This window comes from Mesoplodon densirostris, chromosome 9 (genome assembly GCF_025265405.1).
Source record: "Mesoplodon densirostris isolate mMesDen1 chromosome 9, mMesDen1 primary haplotype, whole genome shotgun sequence".
In the NCBI taxonomy this organism is placed as follows: domain Eukaryota; kingdom Metazoa; phylum Chordata; class Mammalia; order Artiodactyla; family Ziphiidae; genus Mesoplodon; species Mesoplodon densirostris.
The window spans coordinates 99067912-99095164 of record NC_082669.1 but is presented as its reverse complement, the minus strand read 5'-3'; the positions used below and the strand labels follow the sequence as shown (position 1 = coordinate 99095164).

General features: G+C 44.7%; 1 protein-coding gene across 1 annotated transcript in view; it reads left to right on the top strand.

Moving 5' to 3' along the window:
- The first annotated feature begins 3952 nt into the window (after positions 1-3952).
- ATP6V0A4 (ATPase H+ transporting V0 subunit a4) overlaps positions 3953-27253 on the top strand; it is a 47092-nt gene continuing 23791 nt past the window's right edge. Inside the window, exons 1-12 of the mRNA XM_060107499.1 lie at positions 3953-4069; positions 5865-5943; positions 6222-6316; positions 13809-13934; positions 14461-14555; positions 15762-15888; positions 18301-18383; positions 18590-18683; positions 20899-21111; positions 24133-24283; positions 25176-25315; positions 26759-26916. Coding sequence (XP_059963482.1) covers positions 3953-4069; positions 5865-5943; positions 6222-6316; positions 13809-13934; positions 14461-14555; positions 15762-15888; positions 18301-18383; positions 18590-18683; positions 20899-21111; positions 24133-24283; positions 25176-25315; positions 26759-26916 — 1478 coding nt within the window. The remainder of the gene's footprint in view (positions 4070-5864; positions 5944-6221; positions 6317-13808; positions 13935-14460; positions 14556-15761; positions 15889-18300; positions 18384-18589; positions 18684-20898; positions 21112-24132; positions 24284-25175; positions 25316-26758; positions 26917-27253) is intronic.

The window sequence follows — 27253 nt, the reverse complement described above, 5'->3', positions numbered from 1 at the left end:
TGCTTTTGGTGCTATTTTCATAGCTGCACTGTATTCTATCACACAGCTGTGTCATAATTTATTTAACCAGTTCTGTAATGTTGAACATTTATATTGTTTCTAACTTCTTAAGATCTTTTCCCCAAAGTTTTGCAATTTGTTTTTATAAAATTATGTATGCCTATCACAAAAAGATTAAATAATCAAAAATTCATAACATGACAGATATAAAGGCTGCATCATTCTTTTTACCAATTACAGTGTAAGGACAAACCACTTGCTCTCACTGAAATCATTTCAAAGTTCTTCCTGACAAACTAGATTCCTCTCCTGTCCATTACTAATCCTTTCTTCATGCAGCTTTCAGAGTAATTTGTTTTTTATTTCTTTCCCCTCCCCCTAGTTTTCATACTTTTTTTTTTTTTTTCCGGTACACGGGCCCCTCACTGCTGTGGCCTCTCCCGTCGCGGAGCACAGGCTCCGGACGCGCAGGCTCAGTGGCCATGGCTCACGGGCCCAGCCGCTCCGCGGCATGTGGGATCCCCGTGTCTCTCCACCACTGTGCCGCCAGGGAAGCCCAGGATGTACTTCTTTCTCTATATGCTTCTCAGTGACTCCTGGGCACCAGGACCTTTGGGAGCTACTGTTCCACCCACTGACCGGAAGACACAGCACTCCCAGCTGGGGTGAAGAGCAGAAGGGCGGTGGGCGGGGGGAGGGGCAAGAAGAGGGAGGCACTGAGTGGGGCAGGGGCTCGTCTTGCCTCCGGAGCTTATCTGATGGGAAAGGCAGAGTCAACACTGATGGTGCCTTTGGAAGTTTTCGGTTCTAATCTTCCTGCTCTGCTTTGCGAATCCTGAGTTCAGTCTTTGAAACTTTGCCCAGGTGAGTCTGGACTCTTGAGTGGATCTGCCCTGTTGAGGTGGGTGGGTGTGGCCAAGTTTGGCTTCTTAATACCGGTCCTCCACTGCCCCAGGTGCAAAATTGCTGCTGCTTCTTAGCCGATTGTTTCCAAACTGCCTACACCCTGCTTCCCTCTGCTTCCTCCCAGGCTAAAGTTAGATTTTTCACCCTGTGTTCTCAAAAGCAATGGTTCTAATTCGATCATACACAAAAATCACCTGAGGGGCTGACTAAAAAGGCACATCTCAGACAACCTGGGAAGTGTGAACACTGATGGGATATTTGATAATAAGGAATTATTGTTGAATTTTAGGTGTGACCATAGTATTGTGTGTGTGTGTGTGTGTGTGTACAACATATACACGGAAGAATCCTTATCTTTTGAATATTTTGATATTCAAATATTTTTTTTTGTTTGTTTGTTTGTTTTTTTTGCTGTACGCGGGCCTCTCACTGTTGTGGCCTCTCCCGTTGCGGAGCACAGGCTCCGGACGCGCAGGCCCCTTGGCCATGGCTCACGGGCCCAGCCGCTCCGCGGCATGTGGGATCTTCCTGGACCGGGGCACGAACCCATGTCCCCTGCATCGGCAGGCGGACTCTCAACCACTGCGCCACCAGGGAAGCCCTCAAATATTTTGAAAGAAAAATGTGATGTATGAGATTTGCTTCAAAATAGCCCAGAGTGGGTAGGAGAAGTGGGTGCGGATTAGACGATACAAAATTCAACAACTGTTGCTGCTGACTGGTGTGTACATGGGGGGTTCTTATACTATCCTCTGTACTTGTGCAGATGCTTGAAATTTTCCATAACAAAGTGCAGAGAAACAAAAAGCACGCTCCTCATTCTAGGGTACATTTTCCAGGCACTCGGGGCCTCCGTGAGGGATATGCTCACCTCACAAAGTGAACTCAGGTGGCCCCTGCAGAGAAACGCATCTAATTGGCTCACTCTTTTGCCCCTCACCCCTCCACCAGATAAATGGGAAAGACAGCAAACCTCAGTCAGAAAAGAATAAATCTCTCGACTGGCTCCGTCTCTTTACCTGGGCCACCTGGAAGCTGAATTTTAGCCATAGGCTATATAGATGGATTTGTTTGTCTATTCTCCTTTGAAAGTAAGTGTTTTTGAAATTGTTGGTAAGGTAGTGTGTGTGTGTTTGTTTGTTTTCCCAAAACCATTTTTAAATGTTATTTCATTTCTCCACCGAAAAGGAGTGTTTTGATGTGCTCAGTAGATACGCAGGAAGTTGTCTCTGGGGCCCTTCTGAGGGCTCGAGCAACCTCTTCCCAAACCCTCCGCTCGCTGTGGGGTAGGTTTCTTCCTTAGGGAGGAAAGTCACTGCTTCCTGGTGGGGCCCCAAGGTCATGGCCGAGGGCACAGGTGGGGCGGGGAGAGGGAGGGGGTTTGAGCAGGGCCGGCCGGCGGGGCAGGTTTGTCTTCGCCCCGGACAGGTCGGTGTTGGTACAACAGAGCCGCCTCCCGGCCTCTGCGGGCGCCCGGGGAGGAGAAGCCGCAGGAGGGGCTCGGCCGTCGCCGCAGGGAGGTCGCCTGCGGAGTCCCCGGCCGGGCTGGTCCCATCCGGCCCGCCGCTCGCCAGCCCGACACACCCGGCCCGCGCTGCCTGCTCGGGGTCCGGCGAAGGAAGCCGCGGGAGACCCGCGCCCAGGACCTGCTCGGACAAGGCTGGGTAGGAAGGAAGGGTGTCTACCTTGTGCTCTTTGGTCTGCAAGAAGCTAATGTCTTCCGTCTCTTTTCTATGAAAACATCGCCGTACTTACCAGAATGGGCAGGATGAAAAATTCATTCATCTCGGTGTCAAAAGGCAAAAATGGAAAACCAGACTCTGCATTCTGGAGGGAGGGATGAGGGTTAGCCTCTAGTCCATAAATCGGGAAACGTTTTTTGAGCACCTTCTTTGGCATTGAGCTAGACTGGTGATGGAGTGAAAAACAGAGTTCTGACCTCATGGATTTTTCTGGTTAGTGGGCAAAACAGACACTAAGCAAGTAATTGCAGATGATTATATTCTGGGAGGAATATATAGGAGGGGGCTGAGTTCACTGGGAGTGCTGGGGATGGGAAAGCTTATGGGGGAAGAGGATCCTGACACCCAGAGCGAGGAATGACAGGAGTATGCGCGGTTCGGGGAATGCAGGGTGGGGAGGAAGCAGTTGAGGTTTTAAATCTAGGGTAAGAAGGAGAAATTCTGTGAAGCTGGAGGGGAAGGCCGAGGCCGGAGATGCACGCAGCCCTTCGTTGGCTACGTCAAGGGTTTTAGACTTTATCCTGTGGGAAAATGGGACAATGGAAGGATTAAAACAGGAAGGATAAACCCAGTGTCTGGCAAATAGTAGATTATATATTATAAAATGATAAGGAAAAGGGACTCCCTCTGGGATGTGTGACAGTTCTTCCAAAAGGTTGGACTTCGAGGAAGACAATTTGGCTTGGCAGCAATAGGGTAGTCTATTGGGTCTTGGATGAGAATGGATTCTAGGTGAATATCCTTTTTCCTTATAGAGGACATACAGATTTTTTAAATTCCTGCTGACTGCACAGGGTTCTGTTGTATCAGTTGAATCATTCCCCTGTTGATGGATATCTAGGTTAGGTCTATTTATTATAATGAGTATACACAATGTTATCAGAAACATCCTTGTGAGTCTATTTCCCCATACATCTCCAAGTTTATCTGGGTGAAGAGCAGTGGAAATCTTGGGTCAAGGATATGAGTAATATAAAGTTTGGTAGATATTGACAAATTGCTCTCTAAAAAGCTGTACAAATGTAACACTTCAAGTATTAAGTGTATGAAAATGCCTGCTTCCCCATACCCTCCACAAACGTGAGTTTTTAATCATATCTTTTAATCTTTTGCCAATCTGATAGGTGGTGAAAAGTGCTACCTTGTTTTTGTTAATATTTTTAAAATCAGGAGTGATTCCTGTTGCATTTTTTAGTTCTGTTGGGTTTTAATTTGACGCAACTAAAACCAGTTTTCGTCCTAAGGTTTTCACCCATTTGTTACCTCAAATACCTTTGTCTCCTGCAGACCAAGGCTGGGTCAAGATGGCGTCCGTATTCCGAAGTGAGGAGATGTGTTTGTCACAGCTCTTCCTCCAGGTTGAGGCTGCATATTGCTGTGTAGCTGAGCTTGGAGAGCTTGGATTGGTTCAGTTCAAAGATGTAAGTACTGCATTCTTTGGAGACCAGAAGAAGGTGGAGTTTCCACTTCTTGGCAGTGAACAAAGTTCAGGGAGAAGAGCCCTGGGCTGGAATAGATGGAATTCGGTGTTTCTAGTTCTTCTGGCTAGGATTTGCGATAACACTGGGCGAGTGACTTGCAAACATGTTCTCCCTTCCTCCCTATGTGTCTCCTCTATAGGAATGTTTTGAAACTCTAATCACAAAGATGGCACTGTATTTTATTTTCTGATGTACCATCTTCAAAACATTTGATATATCCAATGGGCACATGGATTACCAACCTTGTTCTCAGGGCAGAAACCAGTTCTTCCTGACTAGTTAGTCTGAGGAAAAAGTATCCTGGAGTCCACAGTCTCTGCAGAGTAACATTCTTGGGCTAGACTGTTTCTTTTTTTTTTTCTTCCAGTTTTATTGAGATATAATTGACCTATAACTCTGTGTAAGTTTAAGGTGTACGGCATAATGGTTTGACTTTCATACATCATGAAATGATGACCACAATAAGTTTAGTGAACATCCATTATCTCCTGTAGATACGAAATTAAATAGAAAAATATTTTTTTTCCTTGTGATGAGAACTCAGGATTTGCTCTCTTAACTTTCATATATAACGTACAGCAGTGTTAGTTATAATTTACCATGTTGTGCATTACATCCCTAGTACTTGTTTATCTTATAGTTGGAAGTTTGTACCTTTTGGCTATCTTCATCCAATTTCTCCATTCCCTCACCCCCCACCTCTGGTAACCACAGATCTGATCTCTTTTTCTTTGAGTTGGTTTGTTTTTGAAGTATAATTGACCTACACCTATGACTATGTTAGTTCCCGGTATACAGTGATACCAGGATATTGATATTTCTTTTCATTTCAAAATGATCACCATGAGAAGTCTGTTAACCATCTGTCACCATTGGACTGTTTTTTTTTTTTTTTGTGGTATGCGGGCCTCTCACTGCTGTGGCCTCCCCCGTTGCGGAGCACAGGCTCCGGACGCGCAGGCTCAGCGGCCATGGCTCACGGGCCCAGCCGCTCCGCGGCATATGGGATCCTCCCAGACCGGGGCACGAACCCGTATCCCCTGCATCGGCAGGCGGACTCTCAACCACTTGCGCCACCAGGGAGGCCCCATTGGACTGTTTTGAGTATGATGTTGGGTTATCATTTCCCAGAGGCAGTTTAGATCCTCAAAAAAATCTTTTGAATCCAATTTAGAAAATTGAACTCTATTTTCTCACTAAGGTCAGGGTCAAAAGTAAGCCCTGCAGAGAAGGGTCATGTCTTGTTCTTTGTGGCCCTAGTTCCTAGCTCAGGACCTGATATGGGGCAGTTCCTCAATAACATTTATTGGGCTGAGCTGTGAAGTCACCACCACAAGGACGCTGACTTTTTGTTGAAGACAGGGATACATTGCAGGGAGCTGTGCAGTTTTCAAGGTCCTGCCATATGCATGACTCCATTGAGGAATTCAAGGCAATTTGGATAGTCAGTGCAGCTAAAAATAAGGAAACCTTAGCTACAAGAGGACTCTTAGAAGTATAAGGAGGCCAGAGCTTAAGGCATTTGGGGGGTTGAGTGTGAGAACATCAAGGTGTGTTTTGCCTGGAACTCTCCTGTCTTGTGCACAGAAGTATCTAGTCCTAAGATGATTCTAGCAACATTCTCCAGCATTTAAAAAATAATAATAAAATAACCAAAGTGAATATGTTGGCAGCAGTTGCTACTAATGTGTGCTTTGTGGTTTCACGTGCCTTGTGGTTTCTTCCCCCCGCCTAGTTAAATGTGAATGAGAGCCGCTTCCAAAGGAAATTTGTGAATGAAGTCAGAAGGTGTGAATCGCTGGAGAGAATCCTCCGTGAGCCAATTTTCTGCTTGTTGTCTAAAAGTGAACTGGAAGGGAGGGAAATGGTTTGCAGGGCTGATGTCCTGTAATATGCCCCTATTTGTAATGCTACTCTAGGTGATTCTGGAGATGGGTCGGGGAGGTTAGAGATGGGATCCAGGTGCTGTGGCAGGTCCCCAGGGCAATTCAGGCAGTTGAGCTGGGAAAGGCACCTGTCCTGCTTGACCTCGTTTTGTAGGTATGAGAAAGTACAATCACCTCGGGCTCTCTGATGGGGTTTTGTCCCTCAGGTTTTCTGGAAGATCAGATGCAAAATGAGATTGAGATTCAGGTGCCTGAGAAGTCCCCATCGACCCCTCTCCCACGGGAGATGATTACCCTGGAGGTAGGTTCTTTTGCAACTTTACTAAGGACAGTCCCGAAGTCTGTCTCCTGGGGACTCTGCAAGCCTCTCGTGGGTCCTTTACCCCGTTGCTGAAGGCGGGGAGGCGGATTTATGTGTTGGTCTACTTTTCAGTGTTACTCCCCCAGGAAAATCCCGTGGTGCAATTTTTAGAGTCACTCTCCCTGATCCAGGAGAGAGCTCTCTTTCTCAACGTAGCCCTAGGGAAGCTCACCCCACTTCGAGGAGTGGTTTCCTTTTTTGTGTGTGTGTGGTATGCGGGCCTCTCACTGCTGTGGCCTCTCCCGTGGTGGAGCACAGGCTCTGGACGCGCAGGCTCAGCGACCATGGCTCACGGGCCCAACCGCTCTGCGGCATGTGGGATCTTCCCGGACCGGGGTGCGAACCCGTGTCCCCTGCATCGGCAGGCGGACTCTCAACCACTGCGCCACCAGGGAAGCCCGAGTGGTTTCCTTTGGGACATAAGATTCTTACAGGTAGCAAAGTTTTGTCTATATGATGCCACTGAACAGACCTCACGCTGGCACGGGGGATGTTTTCTTTTTTTCTTTCTTCTTTTTTAAAACGAAAGTCGTCATGCTGTACATTACATTCGCAGGACTTATAACTGGAAATTCGCACCTTTTGATCCCCTTCACCCATTTCACCCACCCCCCCCTCACCCCGCCTCTGGCAACCGCCAATCTATTCTCTGTATCTCTGAGTTTAGTTTCTTTTTTAGGCTCCACATTCTACATGTAAGTGAGATCATACAGTATTTGTCTTTCCCACTTAGCAGAATGCCCTCAAGGTACATCCATGTCTCAAATGGCAGGATTTCCTTCCCTTTTTTATGGCTGAATAATATTCCTTTGTGTATATGTACCACATATTCTTTATCCACGCATCTGTTGGTGGATACTTGTGTTTTTCCATGTCTTGGCTATTGTTAATTCTGCAGTGAACATGGGGATGTCGATATCTTTTTAAGATAGTGATTTCATTTCCTTTGGATAAATACCCAGAAGTGGAATTGCTGGATCCAATGGGTTGTTTCCTAATTATGTGTCTGGTGGGAAATAGCTGATGCATTTGTTCCAGTCTGGATTGAGGCCTCTCCTCAGACTGGCTCCTGAGGTCAAGTGTGAGAAGACAGCAGTTTTCTTTAGCCAAGGTCACTGTGGCCGGTGGGGCCCTTCCTCTTTCTTTCCCCTTTCTGTCTAGTTCCTTTATAAAACACTGAGTACCTGCCACGCACAGGGCACCTTAGAGAGAAGTGAAACATGGCCTTACCCTCTAGGAGCCCTCTAGAGCAGGTGGTGGAGAAGGCAGGGTGAGGCAGAGGGAGAGGATGCTAAAAGGTAGGCAGAGCCAGATCCCAGAAGGCCCTGTAGATTTTTTTTTTTTTTTTTTTTTTTTTTTTTTTTTGCGCCGTACGCGGGCCTCTCACTGTTGTGGCCTCTCCCGTTGCGGAGCACAGGCTCCGGACGTGCAGGCTCAGCAGCCATGGTTCACAGGCCCAGCCACTCTGCGGCACGTGGGATCCTCCCGGACCGAGGCACGAACCCGTGTCCCCTGCATCAGCAGGCGGACTCTCAACCACTGTGCCACCAGGGAAGCCCTGTAGATATTTTTTAAAAAATAAATTTATTTAGTTAGTTAGTTTTGGCTGCGTTGGGTCTTTGTTGCTGCGCGCGGGCTTTCTCTAGTTGCGGTGCGCGGGGGCTACTCTTCATTGTGGTACGCGGGCTTTTCACTGCGGTGGCTTCTCTTGTGGAGCACGGGCTCTGGGCACGCGGGCTTCAGTAGTTGTGGCACACGGATTCAGTAGTTGTGGCTCGCGGGCTCTAGAGCGCAGGCTCCGTCGTTGTGGCTGTGGCGCACGGGCTTAGTTGCTCCGAGGCATGTGGGATCTTCCCGGGCCAGGGATCGAACCTGTGTCTCCTGCATTGGCAGGCAGATTCTTAACCACTGTGCCACCAGGGAAGTCCCAGCCCTGTAGATCTTGATTAAAAAAAAATTGGACTTTTTATTGTCAGAGGAGGAAGGGCTCCCTAAGGGAGGCGTGCGGGTAAGGAGGAGCTTCACTGAGTTGAACCTTATCTCTGGCTGGGTTTTCTCGTTTGTTTTTTGTTTTCTTTTAAGATAACTTAAAATTCTTGAAATTGTTGAAGCCATCAGTAGTACAAATCTAGATCCTCTAACAGAAATATGAGACTGGCAACTCCCCTAGAAAATATTTTGGATCTTGTCTTATTAAAATCTGGATATTTTGGGAGACCGTTTTTAATCCATATGAATAGGATTTCCATAAAATCATCTCCAGTTTCAGTCTTATCACTAGTCTTCTCATACCAGCCCTGTTAATTAACAGCTCCCCTCCCCCTCACCTTCCTAAACACCTAGAGCTGATCTTGTGGACTGTGAGATATCTTAATGGCTCATGTTTTTACCATTATCTTTTTTTTTTTAATTGACGTATGGTTGATTTACAATGTTGTGTTAGTTTCTGGTGTACAGCAAGATGAATTCAGTTATACATATACACATATATATTCTTTTTCAGGTTCTTTTCCATAATAGGTTATTAGAAGACATTGTTCCCTGTGCTATGTAGTACGACTTTGTTGTTTATCTGTTTTATATATGGTAGTGTGTATCTGTTCATCTCAAATTCCTAATGTATCCCTCCTCCCCTGCCTGACTCACTTCACTTAGTATGATAATCTCTAGGTCCATCCATGTTGCTGCAAAATCACTCTAATCTTATTTCTGAGTTTTGGCAGAAGTTTTCCTAGTTTTCCAACTTCTTAACTATTTCATTCTTTTTTTTTTTTTTTTACAATGTTGTGTTAGTTTCTGGCATTCAGCAAAGTGGCTCAGTTATCCATATGTATAATCTTTTTCATCCACTTTTCATTCCAGTCCATTCTGCCTCCCTACCGCCAGCCTAATTTTTGTCATGGTGTCGCTCTATCTTGTCACTTCCCTGCTTGAGAATGTACGATGGTTCCCTTCTTGCCTATGTCAGGCCCATCCTGGCAGCAAAGCCCGTTCTCCTCAGCCCTGACCTACCTCTCAAGTCCTCCACTGTCCTCGGGCAGGTCCCTTGATTGTATACTCTTATACGATATTGAGGATCCCAAAGAGCTTTATTTATGAGGGTTATATTTACTGATATTACTGCATTAGGAACTAAAACTGAAAAAAAGCAAAATATTTATTACAGTGGGCCCCCTACATACGAACCTTCAAGTTGCAAACTTTCAAAGATGCGAACGTGCATCTGGTTCCAGCAAAGAACCAGAACCTGTGCCATCAGCGTCAGGCGTGAGTGAAATTGCAGCTTGCCCTCCGTCTCCTGTTGCTGACAATCCTTTAGCTCTACCATCTCCCACCTCCTCTCCCTCCTCCAGTCAGTAACTCTTTTGGCCTGTTCACTCGATGCCAGCCTCTGTATGCCAGCTGTTGTACTGTACAGTTGTACCTTTCAAAGTAGTGTACTGTAAGATTAAGAATTTTTTGTGTGTGTGTGTGTTTGTTTTTCATGTATTATTTGTGTGAAAAGTATTATATACCTATTACAATACAGTACTACATAGCCGATGTGTTGTTAGTTGAGTACCTAGGTTAATTTTGTTGGACTTACAAACGCGTTCTTGGAGCAGAACTTGTTGGTAAGTAGGTGACTTACTGTAACTCATTTAAAAATAACAATATCTCATTACATGTTAACATTTTTTTAACGAAAAATAATTGTATTTTCCAAAACAAAAACTTTAGTGAAAAGAGTGATGTTGTTTGCAAATTTTTAAAATGCGTGGCTTAATAGGAGACTGACTTCTCGTGTCCTGCTTTGAATCTGTTGGGATATGTTATTCTCATTGAAGTATGTAGAGAGAATTCAGCCTTGCACAATAGGTAGTTGGAAAAGGGAGGAGAATTTTAATAGCCTTTTCAAATAATTGCAGATATTCTTTGATATTACATTGAAACTTGACACGCATGGAGACTCTTGCTTTTGTTAAACAGGTAACAAGTATTTTTATTTCCAAATTGACATTGGTTATATGTTTTAGACAGGAGCTTAAAAAATCACTGCACCCCAATGAGTTTGTTGTGGGCTGACTGGTTGGTTTGAAACTGTACACATTTGTAATAATAACCAGTTAGATAAGGGGCAGTCAGATGTGTGCCAGCAGTCTTTGCTCAGCATTTTCCTTCTAGATACTATTTATTGTAAAGATGAAATTAAAACAACGTGTGCTTATGAGAGTAATATCTGTCTTACCATTGATCACGGGGATTAGTTAATTGATTCAGCTGATCTGGCAGTGACTTGAGTGTTCCTCCCACATTACTAGAAAGGAGAATCCTGGCAATAGTACACAGTGGCTTGGGCCCTTGCCTTGTAGAATTTCTAAAGAGGTTTTCATAGCAATCCTAGAGGGAATAATAATTCAGGAAATAAAATCTACCCACAAATCTACCATCTCAGCATAAATGGCCTTAATTTTTCTGTTTTTATTCTTGCCAGCTGTATTTTTATAACTACGTATCCATAATATACATTATAGTTTTCTACTTTTCCATTTACTATCATGTTGTAAACCACTTCTTAGATACTGCGTAGTTCTCCAAAAAAAATATATTTTTTTTTCGGTACACGGGCCTCTCACTGCTGTGGCCTCTCCCGTTGTGGAGCACAGGCTCCGGACACGCAGGCTCAACGGCCATGGCTCACGGGCCCAGCCGCTCCGCGGCATGTGGGATCCTCCCAGACCTGGGCACAAACCCGTGTCCCCTGCATTGGCAGGCAGACTCTCAACCACTATGTCACCAGGGAAGCCCTCTCCAAAATATTTTTAATGGCAACATTACTTTTAATGGAATCATTAAATGGAAAGAGCAGATGGTTAAGAAATGAGGATTTCGGGGCTTCCCTGGTGGCACAGTGGTTGAGAGTCCGCCTGCCAGTGCAGGGGACATGGGTTCGAGCCCTGGTCCAGGAGGATCCCACATGCTGCGGAGCAACTGGGCCCATGAGCCACAACTACTGAGCCTGCGCTCCGGAGCCCATGAGCCGCAACTGCTGAGCCCGCGTGCCACAACTACTGAAGCCTGCGTGCAGTAACGAAGACCCAACGCAGCCAAAAATAAATAAATAAATAAATTTATTTTTTTAAAAAAAGAAAAGAAAAGAAATGAGGATTTCATTTTTTCCCCCAACTTGTGCCACCTATAGTCAGTGTTCAAAATTCAGGGTAGTGATTGTTTTTGAGAGGGGAAGGAATGGGATGCAATTGAAGCTGGGTGACCAGTGTGTGGTTCATTGTGTAGTCTCCCTACTAAAGTATGTTTGAAAAATGTTAAATATTCAATTTTGTCTGATATTAAGGTGCTTTTTTAGAAGATAGGAACTAACATTTTCATGGATATCTTTTTATTTTTTGTTTGTTTAATTTCTTTGGTAAGGGTGTCTCTTAGATGGATTTTTAAAACATCTAGCATGATACTGTCAGTCTTTTAATAGGTGACCTTAACCATTTTCATGTATTGTGATTACTGAGTTACTGGCTCTTTGTTATACCATTCCTTTGGTTTTTTTCTCCCCTTTCCTGCCTTTCTGTAATACCCTTCAACCCTTTTCACCCTTCTCTTGGGTTGAAAGCTATAGATTATAGTTAAGCTTAACATCTGGAGATACATGCTTAGTAAATTTTTCCCATAAAATCTGCTGCTGGTTCAATGCTCCTTCCTTTGTGGATTATATGTCTTTTTTCCCCCTGATGGCCTTTAAGGTTTTGTCTTTGTTCTATAGTTTCACTACAATGTGTTTAAGTATGGATTTATTTGTAATTGTTTTTATTAAATAATTGGTGTATTAGGATTTTTAGAAAATAACATGTATGGTACAAAGAATAATGACATAGCAAATATCAAGTGTCACCACCCTGTATAAGATGAAAAGTGACCACAGTGATGCTCTTAAAGCCCTCTGTGTGCCCCTCATCAACCCTCCCCTCCTCCCTTGGAGATAATCACTACCTGAGTTTTGTATTTTTCATGTTTCTGAAATAAATTCATTTTCACTGCTGGGTAGTGTTTCTTTTATTTAAGGTACCACATTTTATCCATTCTATTGTTGATAGATATTGGATGAATGAGAAATGAGCTTTCATATTTTAACATTATTTGCTAAATCTCAAATTGTGTCCAGTAGAGAGTTGATCCTCAACTATTGGATTTTTTTTTTAATATTTATTTATTTGGTTGCACTGGGTCCTGGTTGCAGCTTGAGGGCTCCTTAGTTGTGGCATGTGAACTCTTAGTTGTGGCATGAATGTGGGATCTAGTTCCCTGACCAGGGATCGAACCCAGGCCCTCTGCATTGGGAGTGCAGAGTCTTAACCACTACACCACCAGGGAAGTCCCTACTCACCTATTGGATTTTGAATTTCAGTAGCTGTATGTTACATTTTTAAGATTTCTAAGTAGTTCTTTTTTAATACTTCCTGTTCTTTCATTTTATGACATGTTTGTTTAGTAATTTCTTGTTTTACTTTTTAGTGGAAGTAATACCTTTGTTTATCTCTTCGAACATTCAAAACTCTTTCAGACTATTCTGTAAAAATAATTCCACCCACTGCGATTTTGTGTTCTGGTTGTTGATTTTGTTGGTGACTTTTCCTGTCATTAGACTTCTTCATGAGCCATATTCTTTTTTTTTTTTTTTTTTTTGCTGTACGCGGGCCTCTCACTGTTGTGGCCTCTCCCGTTGCGGAGCACAGGCTCCGGATGCGCAGGCTCAGCGGCCATGGCTCACGGACCCAGCCGCTCCGTGGCATATGGGATCCTCCCAGACCGGGGCACGAACCCGTATCCCCTGCATCGGCAGGCGGACTCTCAACCACTGCGCCACCAGGGAGGCCCAGCCATATTCTTTTTGTAGCCTCACTTGAGAGGGAGATTGGTTTCTTCTTCGTTTTTGTCATCTTGCCTTCTGTGCTCACCCTTCTCTGTGTTGCCTTTTTCACTTGCTTGTACCTGGTTCTCCAGGCCCCCCAACTCAGAACTGGTGGTTTCTCTTTTTATATTTTATGAGAAAATATATTTTGTATTTTATCATTACAATGTGTTTGGGGCAGAAGGAATTCTCAACATGTAAATTTACTCCAGCTTCACCATTCAGTGTTTAAAATGGGGGAAGAGACGTGATTTGCTGAAATGCCTTCACTTCCTCATGCAGCTAACGTCCCTTCCCCCAGATTGTTTTCTGATCCCCCGCATTTGATGAGAGACTGTGAGACTCCTGTGAGTGGCTTTACTTACAGCTCTACAATCTTGCTGAGTTTGATTGAATAGGCCTCTCAACTTCAAGCTACCTTGTGATGCACTGAATACTGCTTTGATATTTAGTTATCCGTTACTGTTAATGTACAGTAAGTGTCATAGTGCTTTCTGCCTGGCTTACTTTCTTTTCCCTCCTGCATAGACTGCTCTAGAAAAACTGGAAGGAGAGTTACAGGAAGCCAATCAGAACTATCAGGCTTTGAAGAAAAGCTTCCTAGAACTGACTGAATTCAAACATCTCCTGAAGAAAACCCAGGACTTCTTTGAGGTTGTAATTTGGGAACTATTTATTCAAGGGCCTTTTCCTCCAGAACCTCTAATTTCCATATTGACAACTGGCTGGTTTGGAATATGAATAAATTGCGCTGTTTCTGTCACATGGCTGGGCTGAGGGGGAGGGGGAGGGTTAGGGTGGCATGTGGTATTGGTTGCAATGAATGCAAAAATATTAAGGTGCTCACTAAAAAGTGTGTGCCCCAAATGGCCCAGACAGAAGTGGAAGTCAGAAAAAAGCACAAGTTAGTTTGAGCAGATTTGGGATTTTGGTAGGAAGAGACTGGGGAAGCTTTTTGATCTGGCAAGGAGCACTCCGCCTCTTTTTTTTTTTTTTTTTTGACACACACATAAATCTTTATTTAAAACAGAAAAATAGATCAGGTCTAAGCAGTCTACCTTTTGAATTCTAACTATTTGTGGACAATTGAAATATCATTAAAAGCAGACAAAACCATGAGGTGTGGTTTTAAGGTAGTCTAAATACATTTAAATGAAAATAGTGATTCTTTGACTTTCAGACGGAAACCAATTTAGCTGATGATTTCTTTATGGAAGACACTTCTGGTCTCCTGGAGTTAAGACCTACACCTGCATACATGAGTGGAAAGCTGGGGTTAGTGAAACTCCCTGCTCTGAAGGTTATGTGTAGATGGCTCCCTGGTCCGTAGCTCAGTGCCCGGGGCGTGGTACATTTCCCTGAGTGAGTGAATGAATGAATGGACAAATAGCGACTGGCATGAGGACTCTTTCACACGACTGTAAGGCCTCCCTCCATCCAGTAATAAACCCAAGTCTAACCTGACCAGGTTAGTGGAGTTGCAGGTAGTGTTACCTTGTTTATGGTGATACTGACCTTCTTGAGTCTGAAGCGTGTAATGTGTCTATTGTCTCCACATGGGAAGGATGTAGTGATAATTGTTTGGATGGGGTTTCACAACTGTTCCCTGGCTTTGGAACAAGGCTATGGGATACATGTTTTTTTCCCCCTTGTCTCTGAAATACTGTTTTGGTAATAAAATAGATTTGGTGTGTGAAGTTTGAGTGTAATTAGCGATGAGGTAGTTATGCAATCGTGTCTTCCACAAGTAGAGGTAATAGGATGTGATAATACCCACCAAAATGTGTGGTGATTCAAAATTGTGGGATTTCATTCAGTGTCCAAGTAAAACTGATGAAAGTGAGTTTTAGAATTCTAGTTTTTTATTCAATAGGTACTTGGGGGCCTGCTATTTGAGGCACTAGACATTGAATTTGAAATGGCAAGGAAAATATGTATTGAAAATATTTGATCAGAAGGTAATGCAGAATCAATGTACATTTAAAGTAACAGGCCAGTGAAAGTAACCATTCTAAAGTTCATTTGAAAATTTCGGATCAGAAATTATCTAGATACCTAGATGATTGTAAAAGCAGAGATGTATAGAAATCAATATATATGTTTCAGTTTTAGTACCTTATTTGTATAAACTTATAGAGACCATTGTTGAGCAGATTGAACACTTGCTCCCTTTAGCTACAGTGCTATAATGAATGGTCTATCATATTTTTAATTGCAAATAAGTGAATGTAGAGTATTGGGATGATTAAGGAAACCCAGACATGTCAAAGGAAACAGGAGGTCAAAAGGGACTTGGGGACAGTTGGGGCTGGGATCCAGAGTGGCCTTGTGGCCCCTGCCCATCAGGGCGATATCCTTACCTCCTGCTCAGAGGGAAGGTGGTCCTCCACCTTGTGATTGCACATCTTCCTATCCTACAGGGGCTTCTCCCTGTACCCCGCTCCCTGTGCCTCAGTAATATGTTCTCTTCTGACTGCCCAGGTTCACGGCTGGTGTGGTCAACCGGGAGAGGATGGCTTCCTTTGAAAGGCTGCTGTGGCGAATTTGCCGAGGAAACATCTACTTAAAGTTCAGTGAGATGGACACAGTTCTGGAAGATCCCGTTACAGTGGGTATCTCAGGCTGCAGGAAATGTTTTCTGAAATTTTCTGTAGCCCCACCAGAAGGTTCTCTCAAACACTGAGTCTTTAGCTCTATGAAGCTAATATCTATTTCCTTTTTTCCTCCTTTCTTTTCTTTTTTCCTCCCCAACCCCTCCTTTTAAAAAATACCCATGAAAGGACTGAGTCTTGTTAACACCTTGTAAGTGTTCATTCCTCCAAATACCGTAGCTATACCAGTTCCTGGAAACTTAGCTGTAGTAGTGTCAGGTGGAATGGCAGCTGTGTCTTCATCACAAAGCACTGAGAACTGATTTAGGTCAGTGCGTCCCAAGCTCCAGTGTTCATGGGAGCATGAGATCTTGTTCAATGTATCGACAGATTCTGATTCAGTGGGTGGTGGTGCCCGGGAGCCCGAATTTCTAATCAGCTTGCAGTTAGTTGCTGGAAGTCAATGGGCCACACACTTCGAACAAAGATTTTGAGGGTCCCCTTCACTGAGTGCCACACGGTTATCACTACTAATTCTGTAGGGTATGCTTCCTCCACCCTTCCGATTAGTATTTAAATCCACTTACTTTTTTTTTTTTTTTTTTTTTTTTTTTTGTGGTACACGGACCTCTCACTGTTGTGGCCTCTCCCGTTATGGAGCACAGGCTCCGGATGTGCAGGCTCAGTGGCCATGGCTCACGGGCCCAGCCGCTCCATGGCATGTGTGATCTTCCCGGACCGGGGCACGAACCCGTGTCCTCTGCATCGGCGGGCGGACTCTCAACCACTGTGCCACCAGGGAAGCCCCACTTACTTTTTAATTCCAAGAAGCTGGGCTTATTTCTAAAAGAGTCATAATCTTGTCTAGAGTGAGGCTAAAAAATGTAATTTTAAGTTTTATTTCATGGAAAACAACTTCATTGTTAAAACACATACAATTTAAAATAAGAAAAAAGCACTTGTTTAAAAAAACAAACGCATTACCAATCTAATGTCTTTATTTTTTTCTTGTCCTCTTTCTCTCTAGTCCATAGCCGTAGGCAGATGTAATTTAATATGGTTGTAGTAGTAACATGGAAATCATTTTTTTGGCCTTCTCTTGATTTTAGATAATATAAATGCCCTCCTGTATTACTATGTGCCATTTATAAATATTATTTTAAAATTCGACATTGAATCATTACTTTTCACAATCATGTTTTGACATGGGATAGTCATGGTGGTAGAGAGAGTCTTTACAAAGTAAGATGACTTTAGCCTGATGACATTGAAGATCACTGAACAGATAGCATGAGATCAGAATGGATTCCTGGTTCTGGTGGATCAAGAGACAAGAAGATCTGAGAGATTCAGCAAAGGACTAGGGGTGAACTCCATGGTTGAAGGAACCTTTGTTCCTTCAAATAATGTAAAGCAGGCAGTTCCCCAAATCCTGAAATACTCCTTCCCTGCTCCCATGAGCAACTACCAAAGAGACAGTTCGTTCTGATATTATTTTCAGTTGGTGCCTCATATTTCCATTGAGTTGATGTGACACTAACTGTCTATTATTAGACACGTTATTTCCAATTTTTCTCCAGAATATAGACACTATGATAAGCATCTTCATGCATGTGGATTTTTATGTTGAACTATTTCCATGGTATGAATTCAGGAAATAGGATTGCTGGCTTAAAGGGTGTGAGCATTTTCATGACCCTTGATAGGTCCTGACAAGTGGCTTTTCAGTGGGGTCGTACCTGATTCCAAAGATACATGATACCTGAGTGGTGTGTGATGAGTGCGTTGCATTTGTTACCACTTTTCCAACAATGGGTTTCATTTTGCCTTTACCCCCCATCCCAAACTAAATAAGAGTAAAACAGCACATTTCTATGCTTACAGTAAAAGTTGAACATTTCCATATATTCTTGTGAAATGCATATTTTTTCCTTTCTTGTGAAATGTCAAACTTGGACTTTTAAATTGCATTTAATCAGGGTTCTTACGGGCATACAGTGAATGTGTGAGTCCAACATTAGACCTGGCTCTACCTTTGTTAAATATCAAACACCCACTCCCCCCTGAGATGTAAATGTTGTGTATGAGCTAACTCTGGTGAGCTAGGTCAGCTATTTTTATTTTAAACCTTGCAATATCCTGGTCCCTCTCTTCTGGATGTTTTCTTAACACATCTCTTAAGCACAGGGCTTAGAGCTGAACACAAGGCTCAGCTGTGATCCAAATAGTGTAGCAAACAGCAAGGTGGTCCCTTTAAGGCTGTATCAGCCTTCCTGGGGGCCCCACCCAGCCTGCCTCAGTGGCCTTGCCCTCAACCATCATGAGTTACGAACTTGAATCAACTGGGAGAAGTTTAAGTTTTCCAATTTTAAATTTAGAAAATTTTAAAATTTTCTAAAAATATATTTTTTACTGTTTTGATTTTCCAGAGAGAAGAAATTAAAAAGAATATATTCATCATATTTTATCAAGGAGAGCAGCTCAGGCAGAAAATCAAGAAGATTTGTGATGGGTAAGTGGCTATTAAGGGCTCTTTTCATCAGCAATTTGGGTCAGCATTAGGTCAGGGTGTGTGCAATACATTGAATACAATACGTAGAACCTAGGGGAAGGCGGTCATCTAACCAAAGTGGGCAAACGATGGGTTAGCGGAAAAGTATGTGCAGAATGCTTCTTGGCAATAACCCATGTGTGACCTTTGAAATGTATGAAACACAGGTTTCGAGCCACCATATACCCCTGCCCAGAGCCGGCGTCAGAGCGCAGAGAGATGCTGGATGGTGTCAACATGAGGCTGGAAGATTTAATCACTGTGAGTGAGGCATTCGGGCTGGTGACCTGAGTGGGGGCTGCCGATGGGCCACATCTGCCATTTCCTTATAAGTCCTGTCTCCCAGGGCCCTTGCTCCAAGGCTGGCTGGAATGTCTGCTATGCTCTTCTGGCTGTTGTGGCAGAAGGCTTCATAATTAGGAAACAGTGTTCACTAAGCTCACGGTGATGATTCTGCATGTCAGTGATGCTTTGCCTGGGCTTAGAATTAACCACAGCCCTGGTCAACCTGCAGGTGCCCACCCCAGTCTGATAAAAGGAGCCTTTTATTGACAGACTGGCCTAGGCCGCATCTGTGATATAACTCACTAGCCAATTAAGTCGACCAGCCAGTCCTGCTAATTCTTTTCCCACGGAATTGCCCAGTTGTGGGAGCCAAGCAATTAATTCTATCAAGACAGTGGGTCTAGTTTCACATATGAACACGCCCCCAATTCATATCCTCTTGTCGAATCTGTCATCACCTAGGATGGCTCTCAACACATATGATTTTCTTCAATAAGCTTTGCAAGTAATCACTGAAAGGAGCTGGGCCTACATCAAATCGCCTATTCCAGATCAGCCCTGTCCAATAGAACTCTCTGTGGTGGTGAAAATATTATATAACCTGCAAGTCCAGTGCGATAGCCATGGACCACACGTGACCACTGAGCAGTTGAAACGTGGCTAGTGCAACTGGGGGACGGGATTTTTATTTGTATAAAATGCGGCTGCTATATTGGTCAGCACAGTTCTAGGTCTTCAATGAGTATCTTTAGAAATTAGGTGTGTGTGTTTTTTGAAACTCCTAGGCTAGCAAACATCTTTATCTTCCCAGAAAAAGCTGTGTTTAATTGTTCTAATCCTCTCTGTTCCCTCTTTGTCACTTGTCAGGGAGACTGTGGTTCCCTGAAGCAATTAATTACCCTTGAAGTCCTTTCCCCCCAAATACTCTGCTGGATTTTATGAAAACTGCATGAGGAGAATGGAAGTTATGCTAAACTTATATTTCGGATGACTTGAGCAGCCCCGTAGAGGTTACTGAAGAGGGTTTCTGTGTTGTATCACCAGAACAAAAACTAATTCCACTAAATAAATTCTGTGGGGGCCAAATTGCCTATTCATTCCTTCATTCATTAGTTCATTTGTCATTTATTGGAGAGGTTATGTATGTAAGGCATTTTGATTGGTGTATTTGTTTCCTATTGCTGCTATAACAAGTTACCACAAACTGCGAGGCTTAAAACAACAGAAATTTATTCTCTCACAGTTCTGAGGTGAAAAGTCTGAAATCAAGGTGTCAGCAGAGCCAGGCTTCCTCTGAACGCACTAGGAAATGATCCTTCCTTGCCTGTTCTCCTATGGTTTGAGTGTTTGTATTGCCCCCAAATTTGAATGTCAAAAACCTAATGCCCAAGGTGATGGTGTTGGGAGGTGGGACCTTCGGTGAGGGTGGAGTCCTCGTGGATGGGATTAGTGTCCTTCTAAAAAAGACCTCAGAGAGCTTGCTTGCCCTTTCTGCCACGTGAAGTTAGAATTTGAGGTCTGCAACCCAGAAGAGGGCCTTCACCCAACCGTGCTGGCATTCTGATCTCAGACTTCCAGCTTCCAGAACTGTGAAAACTTTCTGTTGTTCATAAGGCACCCAGTCTATGGTATTTCATTATAGCTGCCCGAGTTGACTAAGGCATCTTCCTAGCCTCTGGCGGTTGTCAGCAGTCCTTGATGGTCCTTGCTTTGTAGATGCATCACTCTGGTGTCTGCCTGCATCACACATATCTTCCCTGTGTGCCTCCATGTCCAAATTTCTTATAAAAACACCAGTCATACTGGAATAGCGCCTACCCTACTCCTCATCTTATGATCTCATTTTAACTCGATTATATCTGCAAAGACCCCATTTCCAAATAAGATCACATTCACAGTTACCAGGGGTTAGTACTTCAGCATATCTTCTGGGAAGGACACAATTCAATACATCGCAATAGTACTATAAGGAATTTAGAAGAAAAGGAAGATATAGTCCGTGCCTGAGGGTTTTACCCTCTAGTGGGGGACATAAACTGCTCGTGAGAGTTAAAGGCCGGGTGAGAGCTGCAGGCCAGAAGAGGGGCCAGGAGCAGAGGACGCCTCCATGGCCGATGAGCCTCCATTGTTACCACACTGTCCGGCATCTCCATGAGTGCCCCTTGTTTTGCTGTTGGTATTTTTTGCCCAGGTCATAACACAGACAGAGTCTCACCGTCAGCACCTCCTGCAAGAAGCAGCTGCCAACTGGCACTCCTGGGTCATCAAAGTGCACAAGATGAAGGCCGTTTACCACATTCTGAACATGTGCAACATCGACGTCACCCAGCAGTGCATCATCGCTGAGATCTGGTTCCCGGTGGCAGACGCTGCGCGCATCAGGAGGGCACTGGAGCAGGGCATGGTGCGTGGTGCGTGGAGCAGGAGGCGGGTGGCAACGTCCAGCCTGAGCAGCCTCTCTGCCGGGCACTCAGCTTGTCAGCCTCCTAAGTCAAGTGAACCTCACCTGGTGGGATTGTCTCCTTTATCTTTGCGCCTTCGGTCCTTACCCAGGGCGTGGGCGCATGTCAGAAACTCCCGCTCTTCTCAGTGTTTGATAAACATACAACATTTCTTTGATCTTAGCGAGTGTGTACTGGGCACTGATGTGATGTCATTCTGCTAGTTATACCTGTAGATACCACCTTTGTCTAGCTGGAAAGACAAATAACCAGGCACCTGCGATAACAGCCAGAACGCAGGGAGTGGATTGCTCCCTTGTGCCAGCCGCTGTGCTGGGCACTCAGCGCACCTTTTGTAACTCTCACCACGCTCTTGAGTCATCCCTCTAGGTGTTCACTGTGCCCCAGGAACTGATCTAGGGCTGTGCTGGCAGAACAAAGCCCTGCTCTGATAGACTTTCTCGAAAGGGAGATAGACAGCAGGCTTGTCCCTAACTAATGTGATTTCAGGCAGTGATGCATGGTGAACGGGAAGTAAAGCAGAGGGAAAAGAAAGGGTGTGGGGAGTAAGAGGCCTCTCCGATCACCTATTCACCCCATTGGTGAAGAAGGGACCCTCTGCCCTAAATATCGCAAGGTGGCCAAACACACGACACCTGATACTGGACAGGTGAGGTTGGCCACAGTTTATTAGTCACATATACTCACAGCCCAGGGGAGGACACTGCACGTCACACAGGGCCACATGGAGGTTGCACTTGGGACCTGCACTTGGGAGCAGAATGAATCAGCAGGAGCTATAGGGGAGGCAGGCTTTACAGTGACAGGAGGATAGGGGGACCCCTGTTTCCATGGGAGAATGTGATTATTAGCTTGTTTGAATGATCTGGGGCGGCAGGGAGGTGAAACTCATCAGGTTGAAGGCTGGGCAGTGTGCCGTTGGTCTGGCTGCTGGGAGAACTGGCTAGGTGGGGAGCCTTTCCTGTTAAGTGGGTGGCATAGCTGGTGGGAGCAGAGGCATGCATGGCTCGGCCTTTGGGGCCCTGAAGCTTTAGGCCTTTCTAATACCGTGCTAGGGCTGCTGGGGAGAAGGCCCCTCTGAGCAGCTGGCACTGGAGCAGACTTTCCTGCACGTCATGGGAAGACGAGGCAGGGTGGGAGGAAGAGCTTTCGGTGAAGGGTCTGAAGGGACCCAACCTGGAGGTCGGGTTGGATGAGGAGACAGGAGCTATCTTTATCCCCTCTGTACAGACGAGGAAACCGTGGAAGGGCGGTCGGTGGGCAGGTGGAGGGAGGTGGGGTGGCCGGTGGTTGGAGCTGGGGCGCGGCAAGTTGAAAGGCTTCGAGTAAGGTCGGGGAGAGACTGCAGGGCAGGTGCTGGTGGACGGACTCTCTAGTGGTGTGTCTTCCTGTGCCGGAGCACAGGCATACTGCCGTGTGGGGCAGACAGCCGGGCTGTGGGAGAGGGCTGCCCCAACGCAGGGGTCTGCACCCAACAGTGACATCCTGTCATCGTGAAGGGGCCAGACTCCTACAGGGCTACTTGGGACCATTTCTACAGCATCTCCAGTCCTCTGAGATGATTACTTCGCGAGGTCGGAGTGGAGGACCTGTGTGGGTAGGAGGTGAGGAGAGAAGTGGAAGGGGGTGGCTATCATTATCATCATCACATAAGCAAAAGATACTTACTCCATGGCAGGCATGGTGTCAGCTCCTGGAGGGCATGTTTAGAAAAAAGGAGGAAGCCACAGTCCTTGCCCTCAAGGAGATCATAATCACACGTACGAAAAGGCATATAAAAATGGAGTGAGGATCTCCTCGACTTGCTGTGTGACCTTGGGGAAGTTACTTAATCTCTCGGCACCTTAGTTTCCTCATCTGTAAAGTGAGGCTTGTGGTGATGCCTACGTCATCGAGTTGTTAGGAGGATGGCTGAGCACTCATTTGGTTGGTGCTAAGTTGTACTGAGTGTTCAGGTGGTAAAAGCACTGCTGGAGTTTGGAGTGACCAGAAGGCTCCTGGGGGGTGAGCTGGAGAATTGTTAATACTTGGAGAAGGGAAGAAGAGAGAAGCCTAGTATGGAGTTGGCTGATTTCCATGGAGAAGTAGTGCAGGTGAAGGTGTGAATAGAGGATTAAATCAGTGTTGTAAAGAAGTCTGGATTATGAGACCAAAGAGATTTGATTTCATTCTTTAGGTAGTAGGAAGCCTTTGAAGATTTTTGAGTAGGAGGGTAACATGACTAAAGTAGTGCTTTTTGTTTATTTTGTTTTATTAAAAGAAGGATTACGCAGTCTGGAGTAGGCACTAAATGGAAGGGAAAGAGACTGGAGTCCGATGGTGAGGCTCGGGGCCAGGCTGGTGGCTGTGGGAATGGGCAGAGGAGGGACTTAAAGGGGACGATTAGCAAGATTTGGTGATTAATTGAATCAAGAGAAGGGACAAGTCTCATGATTCCAAAGTTTCTGGAATCTGGAGATTGGAGATTACTGAGAGGTCAGGGGAGGACCTGGCTATGGGGCAAGTTGGTGAGTTCAGTTTTAGGCTCCTGGATTTTTGGGGGGTTGCTGAGACATGAGTATTTGAAAGCCTAGGCAGGCAATTAAAAGAGAATTGAAATTTCGGAGAGGGTCAGGGCCATTGGGAATATAGGCACAGAATTAGGAAAGTGAATGAACTCTTGAGAGAGTAAGTGGGAAGGAAGGAAGGAAGAGTGGAGGGCTCAGAACTGTGCACAACATTTGCAGGAGCAGGAGAATGGAAATTGCCAGAGAATCAGGAGGAACTCTATTCTCTCGACAACTCTCCTGTAAGAGAAATTAGATAAGTACTAACTTTACAGATGAGGTCATGAGTCTCAGAGAGGTCAGAAAATTGTCCCAAGTTCACCCAGTAAGGGATGGCAGGAGGTGGACTGTGATGCACCTGCTGACACCTAGCCTATGGCTCTCTTCCTTACATCTTCTTATATGTTCTTTTTGCAGGAACTAAGTGGCTCCTCCATGGTCCCCATCATGACAGCAGTGCAATCTAAAACAGCTCCTCCCACATTTAACAGGACCAATAAATTCACAGCTGGCTTCCAGAATATTGTAGATGCATATGGTGTAGGCAGTTACCGGGAGATGAACCCAGGTAAAGGGACCGATGTGTTGTGCAACTAGGCAGCTTGAAAATGAAAACTGGGTAAGATTTACCCCTACGGTGGCCTTGGCAGTTAATCACTTTGAACTGTGACATTCCTAAAATCTTCTTTGGCTTCCTAATGCCCTGCATTGTCTTTTGCAAATGATGATTAGTGAAAGATTTGCTCTTTGTCAAGATTTCACCTGTTCTCCCTTAAACCGTAGAGGTATCAGGCAGCCAAATTCAGTTCTTGTTTCCTTACTGATTCAATGAGGGTCATCTGTAGGCATCTGCACAGACCCATGGGTGTTGTGTGGGAGAGATGGAGATGGACGTAGATAGGACTTGTAGTCAGAAGACTGGAGTCACAAGCTGTGTCACTAAGTTGATTTGTAAAATAAAGGGGATTTGTAAAATAGACCAGATGTCCTTAAGCCAAGCAGTTTATGGTGCTGTTCTTCTCCAGCCTGAGTCCCAATCTAATTTGTGACCCATACTGTAGGGGCCCCGGAAGGTTGAGGGTCCTGTGAGTAACTGCTGGAGGTGTGTGGTGCATGGAATGGAGAAACAGACAAAAGATGGTGGTAGAAAGAGTATAGAAAGCACTTAGAGATAGCAAACTGGTTTTAAGTCCCATTAAGCTTTGTGATCATGGGGAGAGTCACTTAGCTGCTCCAAAACTCAGCTCATCTGTAAACTGGGGAATAATAATACTTACTCATTGATGAGTTAATGTATGGGGGAGGTAAGTGAGTGTCGGGGTGGGGATGGTGAGGGAAGACAGAATCAGAAAGACACAAGGAACCAGCTTGTAGATTGTGGAACATGGTAGAGAAATCTTTGATGTGGGGCCCAAAGAATGTTGGGAGGACTCAGGCTGTTGTGGGTCTCACCTCTACAGCTCCCTACACCATCATCACTTTCCCCTTCCTGTTCGCTGTGATGTTTGGAGACTGTGGTCACGGAATTGTGATGCTACTGGCAGCCCTTTGGATGGTCCTTAATGAGAGACGCTTGCTGTCCCAGAAGACCACCAATGAGGTGAGTGTTCATCAAATGTCTCGCCTCGTTTCTTGGAGGTTATAAGTAGAATATTAAAAATGTGTATATTGTCTTCACCATGGAAATAACATGTTGTTATAAAAAGTAAGAGAAAGATGGAAAGTAAAAAAGGACCAGAGTTCAACATAAAAACTCCTGGCCAAAGGTAAATCCTTTGGATGGTTTGGTGCAGTAGCATCTTTGGTTTTTGTACATTACTTGACAAGGCATTGATTTTTTTCCTTTACTTTTTTTTCTTAACATTGATTTTTTCCTTTGATTATAAAAGCAATATATGTTCACTGCAATAATTGGGAAAATACAATAATCTCACTACCTAGAGAAAATCACAATTAATGTTTTTTTTTCTGTGCTTATAACAGGTATATAATTTTCTAAAATTGGGATGAAATAGTGCATATTAATTTGTAGCTTCCTTTTTTTTTCACTCAAAATATCACAAATACTTTTTTATGGCAGAGCCCTTCTACGATCAGCCCATGATCAGCATTCTTATGAACTGCTGAGAAATCCTGAATATTGGGTCTTCACTTGCACACTTGAACTTTCCACATTTTCTGTGAAATCCCTGCACGGCGTTGTGAAGATTAAGACAATTCAAGCCCGCATTGTTTCAAAGTTAATCAGCTAACGTCACTTTATGTCCACTGTAATACATTTTATAAACCAGAAACATGCTTTTCATTCTGTTCTGAATTTTAAGAATATCTGCAATCTTTAATACAAGTTGACTTAAGTTGAGCTAGTTCAATGATGTCATAGCAAGTCAGTCATAAGCAGCGTTAGTGGGAGAATCAACCTGTGACCAGTAGAGTTTTCCATGACAAGCATCTTAACAGCTGTGCTTTTCTATAATAAATATTTAAAGTCTCAAGTGGACACTTCAGCAGTTCTGAGAACGGCTGATACACATCATCCTGTCCTACAGAAAACGCTTTACTCTTCTTGGTGGATGTGCTTAGACAGAGACTCACTGTTATAACAAGACCCCAAATGAGTGTAGACTTCACTTGCTGTAAAACTTAGCAGCATAGGAGGCAGGTCCCAGAAGCACTTGAGGCAGCCCCCACCCACTTTCAAGTCCCTTCCTTTATAAGGGAGGCCTCAGCTTCTTCTTCGGTTACGTTTTCTAACCAAGGCTGAATTAAAGAGTATGAAGCTTATAGTGCTTTGTTTCCACAGTAACAGCTACCATTCTAGGACTTTTCTGAATCACCCGTAGAAGCTCAGGAAAATCAGGATGTGTGTGCCCTGTCTGTTTGGATCACTTTGATGCCTGCCTGGTCACATGTCCCCTCTGGGTGGGATGCCCGTGTGCCTTGCAGTGGCTGTCCCAGTGGTGCTGGAGGCATCCTGTAACACACGTCCCCGGGGTCTGGTTCAGAGCCCACTGACAATCGTCCTCTGTCTCCCTGGGGCCAGATTTGGAACACCTTCTTCCACGGACGCTACCTGATCCTCCTCATGGGCATCTTCTCCATCTACACGGGCTTGATTTACAACGACTGCTTCTCCAAGTCTTTCAACATCTTTGGCTCTTCTTGGAGCGTCCAACCCATGTTCAGAAATGGCACATGGAAGTAAGTTGAGACAGAGCTGGGTCACTCAGTGGCCATCCAGGTGGCCTCAGTGACAGTTCTTGTGGCCGGGGGATTCTACGCCTGGCTCTGCTCAGAGGTGCGCCCACCACTTCAACAAATAATTTGGTTTTGTCTATTGAGTGTGAGACCTTGTACCACTTCCTCAGTAACTGCGCTGGTAACTGTAATGCACGGAAAGAGTTTTTAAAACTTCAGCTGAATTAAGTAGGTATCCTGGAGTGCATCCCATGTGCCAGGCACTGTTGCGAAAACAACGGTGGGGCAGGTATAAACTGGGCATCCGAGTAGCAGTCGTGGAGGTGAGGCTTCCGGGAGA